At 32.2% G+C, this 11,126-nt stretch overlaps 2 protein-coding genes across 2 annotated transcripts in view; both read left to right on the forward strand.

The window, feature by feature from the left end:
* The first annotated feature begins 627 nt into the window (after nucleotides 1–627).
* zgc:194621 (uncharacterized protein LOC795037 homolog) lies at nucleotides 628–6,509 on the forward strand. Its single transcript, XM_051098894.1, has 5 exons — nucleotides 628–2,377; nucleotides 2,518–2,576; nucleotides 3,999–4,082; nucleotides 5,088–5,161; nucleotides 5,242–6,509. Exons 1-5 carry the CDS (start codon nucleotides 2,070–2,072, stop codon nucleotides 5,257–5,259), a joined length of 543 nt encoding a protein of 180 aa, XP_050954851.1. The 5' UTR covers nucleotides 628–2,069; the 3' UTR covers nucleotides 5,260–6,509.
* Nucleotides 6,510–9,064: 2,555 nt separating this feature from the next.
* Nucleotides 9,065–11,126, forward strand: part of skilb (SKI-like proto-oncogene b) — a 12,956-nt gene continuing 10,894 nt past the window's right edge. The window contains exon 1 of the mRNA XM_051098888.1: nucleotides 9,065–9,277. The gene's annotated coding sequence lies outside the window, so the exon portion shown is untranslated. The remainder of the gene's footprint in view (nucleotides 9,278–11,126) is intronic.

An 11,126-nucleotide genomic window follows, 5' to 3' on the forward strand; every position in this document is an offset into this window, starting at 1 on the left:
AGCTGATTTTTTACCATCATTACTCCAGTCACATGATCCTTCAGAAATCATTCTAATATTCTGATTTGCTACAAAAAAAAAAAATCAATTTATTATTATTATTATGTTGAAAACAGCTGATTGGAATTTTTCAGGTTTCTTTGATGAATAGAAGTTCAGAAGAACAGCATTTAACTGAAATATTAATCTTTGGTAACATTATAAATGTCTTAATCATCACTTTTGATCAATTTAAATCATCCTTACAAAATAAAAGTATTAATTTCTATAATTTCTTTCTAAAAAAAAATGACATTTTGAATAGTATAGTGTATAAAGCTTTTTATTTCAGATAAATGCTGATCTTTGGATCTTTCTATTCATCAAAGTATCCTGAAAAAAAATGTACTCAACTGATTTAAATATTGATAATAATACATGTTTCTTGAACAGCAAATCAGCATATTACCATGATTTCTGAAGGATCATGTGACACTGAAGACTGGTCATGATGCTGAAAATTTTGATCACAGCTTTGATCACAGAAATACATTACATTTTAAAATATATTCAAATTGAAACAGTTATTTTAAATAGTAAAAATCTTACAAAATGTTACTGTTCTTCTTGTACTTTGGATCAAATAAATACAGGCTTGGTGAGCAGAAAAAAAAATGTAATAAAAAAATTTATTGACTGGTAGTATATATTTCATTTGTTGTTATTAACATGAAGTGCAGTAAACATGACATTAAGGTTTCCCAAACTAGTGTTTGTGAAGGAACTGAAGGCAGTTTATGAGTGTAATGAAAATTAATAATTGATTAAATCATTAAATCAGATTAAAATAAGTCTTTTTAAAATCAAAAATTACTAAAAATATATATATAGTTTGTTTACTTGTATATCATGTGATCAAAACCAAGGTCAGAGAACCAATAAACATGCAAATGTGATAATTTGTGAAATTGTGAATTTGTGCATTTTAATGTTTTTGAAAGAAAAAAGCCTTCCGAAGACAGAGAGCAATAATTAAAATAAAAATCAATGTGTTCATCACTAGTTGATGCAATGTTGAAACATTTCTTAAACCTGAAATGACTAATGACTAAATATAAAATCACTTTAGAAAATAATATCAGTAAAATATTTTAAATACACCTTATTCTTTAACACAGAAGTAAGCCTATGGGTGAGACTTCCAGTTCATTAGCCGCTATAGGAAAATAAGGAGAAGAATAACAATGTGCAGTAAACTGTTTGCACTACAAACCAGTGTGTTCACAATTAAGATAATACATTAAAATAATATGGTAAGACACATCAATTTGCAATATCAAGCAGCAAAACAAGCTGTTTTGTACAGCTAAAAACAGCTGGACGCGGGTGAGACCGGAAGCCACACCCATAAAATTTACAAATGACCTCGCCCATTCTTTTCACGGATCTGGCGAACTGAAATCGCGTTCGACTGAGGTAGTAACCATAGCAACAGTAGGCACTTGACCATGATCATTATGGGATAGCTACATGGACAAAACAAAAATACATCATGTATCATTTTTAAAAGACCTAAGCATCACAAAAATAGTGTCTGGTCTACAACTTCATTAAAATCGCTGTGCTAGAGGCGCTAAAAATCATCTTGCGTGGCGTAAAATCAACCCCAACAGACTGCGTCTCAAAAATTACAAAATGTATTTTAAAAATGTATTGTAAAAATAAAACGAATGCACCTTTATATTATTATTACTCTTTTGTTATTAATTAGTACCAGTAGTAGTAGGCCAAGTACTTGTTGCAGTACTGGTTACTATGCGTGGTTACTAAGGGTTACCGTGAGGTTACCCGTGGCCGGTGTGCCTTGCGCGCTCCCGGTAATCGGATCAGACACGCGGTTGCGCTGTTTACGGTTGTGCACTAAACTTCACACGCACGGCCTTTATACTTTATCTCACGTGAGTTATCGATTCTTTTAAATGAGAATATCTGTTTTATATCACTGGTTGAAACCGGTGCATTAAGTTTCATGAACGGAATAAGGAAGTTTGCACATCGGTTGAGAGACAGGTGAGAGCTCGAACGCCTCAATGTTAAATATGCCGGACACGAGACTTATAAAGCCGAAACCTGTTGCAACGAAACCTAAGCATGTGAACAAGAAAGCAAGTACAACTGAAACCACACCTGCGATCAGAAGCAGAGATGTCGGTCACCGCAAAACTAGGGCATCAAGCTGCCCAAGATGCACCCATGACACTGAATACAAACCCAAAGCAACAGAGAGAAGCAAGAAAGCAATACAGCCGAAACCGGCCGAGACTTCAACGAGAACAAAACCTGAAAAATATGCACCGAGGGAACTACCAATAGCGAAAACATATTCTGAAATCCACAGGTACGACTGCTACAGATGGTGGATCAGGTCTTAATCCAAACATCTACAGTAAACTGTGTAGTTAGTTGGCATAGAAAATCCAATAGAGCTTGTTTTGTTAACTCAAATAATTACTTTTCATCCTATTTGTTTTGTGACAGTCAAAAGGCATTTACAGTATTTGCACCAAACCCAAAGAAAAGACAAGATATTCAGCAAAGTACGTATATTATGCTGCCTCACATGACTCTGATTTTTCTTTCTTTCTTTCAAAATTAAACGAGGTACAAAATTAAAAATCAGTCATAATTATTAGAAAGCATCAGCAATAATCAAAAGGTGAACATTTATTAATAAGCAATTTAATATATATATATTATTATTATTTTTAAAACTTATTAATAAATGTTTATTTATTAAACATTTTAGTATATCTTCATTTCTAACCTATTTTGGGTTCAATTTAAGCAAGAGATGTAGTAATTTAAGTAATAGTTGAGTTAAAAAACACTATCCTGAATGCTGGGTTAAACATTTAAAGGAGAAGTCCACTTCCAGAACAAAAATGTACAGATAATGTACTCACCCCCTTGTCATCAAAGATGTTCATGTCTTTCTTTCTTCAGTTGTAAAGAAATTATGATTTTTGAGGAAAACATTTCAGCATTTTTCTCTATATAGTGGACTTCTATGGTGCCCTGAGTTTGAACTTTCAAAATGTAGTTTAAATGTGGCTTTAAATGATCCCAGCCTAGGAAGAAGGGTCTTATCTAGTGAACCGATCTGTTATTTTCACAAAAATAATACATTTTATATAATTTTTTATGTCAAACGCTTGTATTGTTTTGCTCTGCCTGAACTCTGTTTTTTTTCCGGTTCATGACAGTTAGGTTATGTCGAAAAGCTTCCGTCTCATGTTCTCCCTCAACTTCAAAATCGTAACTTCATCACTGTTTTACCTTTTTTGTTAAGGGTGATTGATCTTCTTTGCATGTTCACTTTGCAAAGACTGGGTTGGTACTTCTGCAGCGATGTAGGATGATTTTGAAATGATTTTTGAAGTTGAGGGAGAAAATACGATTGGAGATTAGAGTCCAAGCAGAGCAAGACAAGACAAGCGTTTACAACCGCATTTGGGATCGTTTGAAGCCACATTTAAACTGCATTTTGGACCATACCAGTCCATTATATGGAGAAAAATCCTGAAATGTTTTCATCAAAAAACATTTATTTACGACTGAAGAAAGAAAGACATGAACATCTTGGATGACAATGAGTTACATTATCTTTAAATTTTTGTTCTGGAAGCGGACTTCTCCTTTAACCCAACCGCTGGGTCAAAACAGCCTTATCGCTGGGTTTGTCCATATTTTACCCAGTGCTAGGTTGTTTTCAAACCAGCATTTTTCAAACCAGAGTGTAAGTGTTAAGTGGTATTTATGCACCATTTTAGGGAACAATTTCTCTTAAAAATGTTCTGTTTGATGTAAATGAAAGTGACAAGAGCCCAATATAAATCACCTTTAATCATTACAATAAATGTATTTTAAGTTTGTTTATGTTTTTTTAAGCTTAAAAGTATGTCACAGAAGGTTAAGCGGCCAAAACACACTCACTGACTGAATGCTTTGCTGTTTAACAGAAGCAGAAGCAGAACTGGCAGCTCTGGAGGATCTGCGCTTGAGTCGGGCAATGGGTTACATTTCCATATCTCCTAGTACTGTGGGTGAGTCATTCAACCAACCATATCTGAAACCAAATATGAGAAGCCTACTGATCAATCTGCTTGATGGGATGTAAATAAAAATAATCTGTGATGTGACCACTAGGGGGAGTTAAAGTTCCTTTTATACGTGAATACCTGGATAGGTCTGGCCAATGAGTGTGGAAACTGATAAATACTTTACATTGTGATCCCTGGATCACCACTTTTGACTGTTCAATCAACTGTTTCTACTTGTACACTACCAGTCAAAAGTTTTTGAACAGTAAGATTTTTAATGCTTTTTAAAGAATTCTCTTTTGCTCACCAAGCCTGCATTTATTTGATCTGAATACAGCAAAAACAGTATTGTGAAATATTTTTACTATTAAAAATAATAATAAAATCATTTATTTCTGTGATCAAAGCTGAATTTTCAGCATTATTACTCCAGTCTTCAGTGTAACATGATCCTTCAGAAATCATTCTAATATGCTGATTTGGTGTGCAAGAAACATTTATTATTATTATCAATATTTAAAACTGTTGAGTAATTTTTTCAGGATTCTCTGAATAAAAGAAATATCCAAAGATCAGCATTTATCTGAAATAAAAATCTTTTGGGGGAAATTATAGAAATTAATACTTTTATTTAGCAAGGATGCTTTAAGTTGATAAAAAGTGATGGAAAAAGACATTTATAAAATAAAAGTTACAAAAGATGATAAATGCTGTTCTTCTGAACTTTCTATTCATCAAGGAAACCTGAAAAAAAATCTGCTCGGCTGTTTTCAACATAATAAAAATAATAAATGTTTTTTGAGCAGCAATGATTTCTGAAGGATCATGGTGATCATGGAGTACATTGAAGTATATTTTAAAATATATTCAAATAGAAAACTGTAAAATATTTCAAAATTTGTTGCACCTTCTGAAGCCAAAATCTTTGACTTGTAGTGTGTTCTTTAAACAGAATACATGAATATTTTCATAATAAACCTAGTTTAACCATGTCTGCTACTTTCTCAGGTGGCTGCTTAACTCTGGAGGAGGTCAGGGCAAAACAACAACAAGAAATGCAAGTCAAGAAAAGACAAAAGCAGGTAAGACCATAATCAGTGAACTAAATCTTCTCTATATATAATAAACACAGTGATCTAATGAATGTCTTTTTCCCTTTCAGGTTAAAAACGTATTTTAGAAACTTCTTGAATGATGGTTAGAATACTGCTGACAACAGACGAACATTATATTTTTATCTAGTTTGCTTTTTTGTTTTAAAAGTGCAGCTAATTTCCATTGACTTCTGATGTGACCTTATGTTCTAAATCTATATTCTTTAAATATCTGTCATTTGTATGACTTTTAGGTTTGTTCTGAAATTTAGGTTGTGTGATTTAAATGCAGGTACTCCCCAAAATTAAATAATAATTTACAGAACATAACAACAGTGTGTTTGTTATATTCAGTGTACATAAATGTTTAAAAATGTTAGTTTTTTTTCCCTTTAAAAATGTCAAGGGACAAAAAACACATTGTGTTATTACAATTGCGAAGCATGGTGTAGTAATTCAGCTTAATTTGGTCTATTATTTCATGCAAACGGCCCTCCTGGTGATCTGTTTTTCCTCTGTTTCTTAGCAACAAGGATTTTTCTCTCTTTGTTTTGTCCTCTGTGTATATTCTGGGAGCTGTCTGCTTTGAAGGATCCAAAAATACGAACCAGGGTCCTGTTGCCTGGCAAAAGGAGATTGACAACATAATGAAAGGTAGACGATAGGTGAGGGCAAATAAATTATGAAAATAAGTCATTAAATCTTATTAAGCTCCACTCTTCCCTGGTAAATTAAAGGAACAGGTCACACAGAAATGAAAATGCATTCACCCTCAGGCTATCCAAAATGTAGATGAGTTTGTTTCACCATTAGAACAGGTTTGGGGAAATTCAGCATTACTTACTCACCAACAGATCCTCTGCAGTGAATGGGTGCCGTCAGAATGAGAGTCCAAACAGCTGATAAAAAACATCACAATAATCCACAAGTCCATCAGTTAACATCCTGTGAAGCACAAAGCTGTATGTTGGTACCAAACAAATGAATATTAATGGTGTTTTAACTTTAAATTATTGCTTTCATAATCTAAATAAAGCTTACTTTAAAGAAAGAGGATCCACTGGTGAGCAAGTGATGTAATGTTAAATTTCTAAAATCTTTTCCATTGAAGAAACAAACTCATCTATACCCCGAATGGCTTGAGGGTGAGTATGTTTTTGCCAAATTTTCCCTTCATCTATGAGTTTAATCTATACTCTAAGGATACAATATGTCAGCACTGTTCAGCTATGTTGTTTTTAGGTCACACTTAATAACTTGTGTTTGCACTGCACAAAATTCATAAACCTTGACTGTGTTGCTTTAAGGTTCTCAAAGATATTAAAAAAATATTTCTCTCGGATCTCTTTCTGGATGAGCTGAATCACTTGTTTTGCCTTCAGGTCTGCCACTTGACCTATTGCTTTTCAAAGCTTTGCAACTTTACAATTCACTTTGAAAACAGCAGAGAAACTGTTGTTGTTTACTGCCATGCATTGAAACACTTTTAAAAGGTTTCTCTGAGAGTCTGGAAGTAATGAAAAGTAAAAGCCAAAGGCCCCAGAAGGACATTAAATTAGTCTCAGACTGAACAAAAAAAAAAAAACAACAAAAAACAGCTTTCCCGGAAAACACGCACAGTGGCCAACCAGTGTTACATACATTCTGGCCTTTAAATGCCTTTAAATGGTATTTTTTTGTTTAAACAAGAACAATTTAGTTAAGGGATATCATTTTATGATACTTACATTCTTTCTTTCTAACACACAGTTGTACAAAAGTCTAACCATGAGGGTGTTTCCTCTGAATTGAGCAATCCAGGCATAGGTCAGGGTGTGAACAACATGTTAGCAGCTAAACTATAGAAATGCAAACTTTGACGCAAATGAAAGTCAAATTATAGCCATTTGCCTTATGCTAATGTCCACATGGAAAAGGACACAAAGAAGAAAGAGAATGCAGAAAGAGAAGAATTATTCATGCTCAAACCTGTGAGGCCACTACATCCATTAGCACAACCATCTTGAATCAAAAATATATTTACATAGCCTATATATATTATATATAAAAATACATTTGGTAATAAGTTGTAAATAGGCTACACTTAAGGACAATGCTGAAGGTAAATCAAAAGCTATGAATTTTTACAGTTACTTCATACCAGCTTTAATGCTAAGCACTATGACATGAAAAACACATGATTTAAATAAATAAAGGCCAAAGGATGAATAAGCAAGTTACGTTGTGTGTTAGTCACAGTAATGTGATGCTGAATGACCGGATTGAACTATATATATATATATATACATATATATATATATATGTATATATATAATGTGACTAATAATGGCACTACAGCATGTGGATAAAAGTGCATTAAAAATATATTAGCAATCTAGTAAATTATTAAGAATCAGTGTAAAAACAAATCACACAAGCTAGAGCAAGTTATCAGACGGGAAAGCTGTCACAAAGGCTATCTTAGTAAATATAAGGTTTAGAGTCAAAAGTCCAATTCAGTTAAAAACTGTCTTAAATAAATATTGTAGAATTGTATCTTTCAAGCTAAACTTTCAGTAGCATAATATTTCTACTATATTCTTTGGTATAACTGCAGTGCAATTTATTCCTACAATGTATTAATTATACTGTTAGTCAGAACAATTATATGATTTTTTATGATTACATTTTTGCTGAAACACTTAAAATAGGCTATGTACCATATACACTACCAGTCAAGTTTTTAACCAGTAAGATTTTTTAAAAATTTTATAGGCTTAGCAAGCCTATATTTCTTTGATCCAATATTTGTAAATATTTTTACTATTTAAAATAACTGATTTCTATTTGAATGTATTTTAAAATGTAATTTATTTCTTCAGAAATCATTCTAATATGCTGATTTGCTATTCAAGAAAAAATTATTATTATTATTAATATTTAAAACAGCTGAGAACATTTTTTAAGGATTCTTTGATGAATAGAAAGATCCATCCAGCATTCTATAATTTCAGTAGGGGAAGAAATTACAGAAATTAATACTTTGATTTAGCAAGGATGCTTTAAGTTGATAAAAAGTGATGAAAAGGACATTTATAATGTTACAAAAGACGATAAACGCTGTTCTTAAGAACTCTCTGTTCATCAAAGAAACCTGAAAAAATTCTACTCAGCTATTTTCAACATAATAAAAATAAAAGTTTTTTCGAGCAGCAAATCAGAATATTAGAATGATTTCTGAAGGATCATGTGACTGGAGTAATGGTGCTAAAAATTCAGCTTTGAAATACAAGAATAAATTACATTTTAAAATACATTCAAATAGAAAACAGTTATTTTAAATAGTAAAAATATTTCTGAATTTTACAGTTTGCTATACTATGGATCAAATAAATCTAGGCTTCATGAGCAGAAGAGACTTATTTAAAAAACATTAAAAATCTTACTGTTCAAAAACTCTTGACTGGTAGTGTATAATATGACAACTTTAGAAATACTCCACTCTGGGACTATTAGCCAAGGTCCCTTATTGGTCATTTTAAAATGACATATGATCATAATTTCATAATATTTCCCGCAATTAACCTGTGTTTACTAACCATCAAGATAACCGAGAGAAAATCAATTTTATAAACGTCTGCACACAGACACACCTTAACCATGGCTCACAATAATTCGTTTTATGTTTACCGCACGTAAACCCTGCATCGCCAGACAGACTTCCTACACTTGCTACGGTTGCTATGGCTATGGGCGACCGAATGGCATTCAGCGATTGGACCGTTGAAAAGTCACTCAGAGATCTTCCCCAATCAGTGATTAATTCAAGGGCGGGACTTATAGGAATGCGGGTAACGCCCCCTAGAACGCGAGACAGACTTCCTCCGCTAAATCACGCCGTCTAGCCGTGGCAGCCCGTCGGGTGACGTAGGTTGTTGGGTTGTGGATTGACGTTGTAGTCTATCAGCATGAAGTCCGCACCAGTGTTATCAGTGTCAGGGCGACGGGCGCTCGTTCGGCTGTGAACTCCGAGACGGAATCCCGTGATAAAAAAATACAATTATTTGACGCGCTTTCCTTATCTTCTCTTCAAAACAACGTTGAATTGACACTTCAGATTTAAAGGTAAGCTTGAACACATGTTGTTTTTTCGGTTTACATGTCATTAATCTATAACGAAAGCACGTATTTTGAGTAAAGTGATCATTCATATATTCAGTTCCTTCCAATAAATGCCTTTTTTAGCGTGTAAAATCTTAAATGATTATTTTCAACTCTTTCGGTTGAATTTTATATGTGATATTTTCTCATACATATGCTGTTAATCGACAGTAGTCGGTTATAGTAACGTTACATTTCCTTCAAGTGCTGTTAGAAAATATTACAATGTATTTTTTCCATCGCGTTGATTATGTTTCACAGTAGCAGAGACTAAATATTTGTATAACCACTCAATGTAAAGAACACGACGGTTTTTTTCCGGAATGAAATCTTCTCGAGGGGTGCCTTCACAGTTTGTTGTGAAATGTGAAAGTGTCATAGGTGTGGGAACATATGGGGGTAGTCCCGCAGAGGTCTCTGGCACGAGTGAATGTCATTACCAAGGCAGAGGGGGGAGGGGCGGAGCTCTGGCTGTGAGAAAGACCGGTCTGAGGGGCGGGCCTTTGTCGAGAGGGGCGGGGCCTCTCGCTGTGGGAAGAGGGGGTGGAAGGTCTTTTACATGCAGTCACAACACATTACAGATATGATTAATTTGTGTGATGATGGTGCTATCGCTTTGACAAAAGATAACCGTTTTAAACAACGAGATTAATACTATCGACCCCCTTCCTTGAAACGAGTTTAGGCTCTTCATTTAAATGAAACTATTTTGTGAATGAATCAAATTTCCCAGACATGGGGAATGTCCGCATCAGTGTTGCTTTAGTATCAGTGACATACTGTTAAACTTTCTATTGATATTTTTACATTTAATGTTTGCATTTTAGTTTTAGTTAAAGTTTCAGCAATTATGTTGTGTGCTTTGTCATTTTTGTTACATAATTATAAATTAATTATATAAATATATATTATAAATATATATATATTAGTACATTAGGGAAAATTTGAATAGCTGCTTTGGCAACTAGCTGAAATAAAACGTTTATTATATTTTATTTTATTTCAGTTAATGTGTATTTTATTTCAAGTAGTATTTTAGGTTTTAATTTTAGTTTCGGTTTTAATTTTAGTTAAGTAAACGCTGGTTGAATGTCTGTATAGTTTTTATCAATTTTTATTTCAGTTTAGTTTGATTAATTTTAGTACATCAAGTTAAACTAAATGAAAATGAGAAATGCTGAGTTAAAATTTGAAAAAAAAAAAAAAAAAAAAAAAGGATAAATAAAATGCTATTCAAATAAAATAATAAAAATGGTTTTCAAATTTTATTTAAGTTTTTTAAGTTTAGTTATTATAATAACCATGGTTCACATCTAATGTTAATACAGAAATTTTTTGCTTATGTTATGTGTATGTCTATAATTTCCAATTGTACTATTTTTTTTAAAATAGAATAGAATAGATAGAATAAAATAGATTTAAAAAAGATCAATGAATGACTTTTGTTTTAATTTACTTTTATTAATTTTTACATCAAGTTAAAATAAATAAAAATAAGAAATGCTGCCTTAAAATTTGAAAAATAAATAAATTAATTAATAAAGAAATAAAAATGCTTTTATATATTTTTTATTTTATTCAAGTTGACATTTATTTTATTTCAAGTTATGAAAATATTTTTAATGTTCTTAGTTATGGTTAATATAATAAACTTGGTTCACATTTAATTTAATGTTTATGTCTGTGATTCCTAATTTTAATATTATTATTTATTTTTTAAATAAAAGATCAGTGAATGATTTTTATTTTAATTTAGTTTTTTTATTTTTTTATTTTAGTACATAAAGTTAAACTAAATGAAAATGAAAAATGC

The sequence above is a fragment of the Labeo rohita genome, chromosome 24 (assembly GCF_022985175.1).
Source record: "Labeo rohita strain BAU-BD-2019 chromosome 24, IGBB_LRoh.1.0, whole genome shotgun sequence".
In the NCBI taxonomy this organism is placed as follows: domain Eukaryota; kingdom Metazoa; phylum Chordata; class Actinopteri; order Cypriniformes; family Cyprinidae; genus Labeo; species Labeo rohita.

Coding starts and splice junctions, on each gene's coding strand:
- zgc:194621 (XM_051098894.1), top strand. CDS start 2,070: ATGTTAAATATGCCGGACACGAGACTTATAAAGCCGAAACCTGTTGCA. Junction 2,378..2,517: donor ACATATTCTGAAATCCACAG/GTACGACTGCTA, acceptor GTTTTGTGACAG/TCAAAAGGCATTTACAGTAT. Junction 4,083..5,087: donor CATATCTCCTAGTACTGTGG/GTGAGTCATTCA, acceptor CTACTTTCTCAG/GTGGCTGCTTAACTCTGGAG.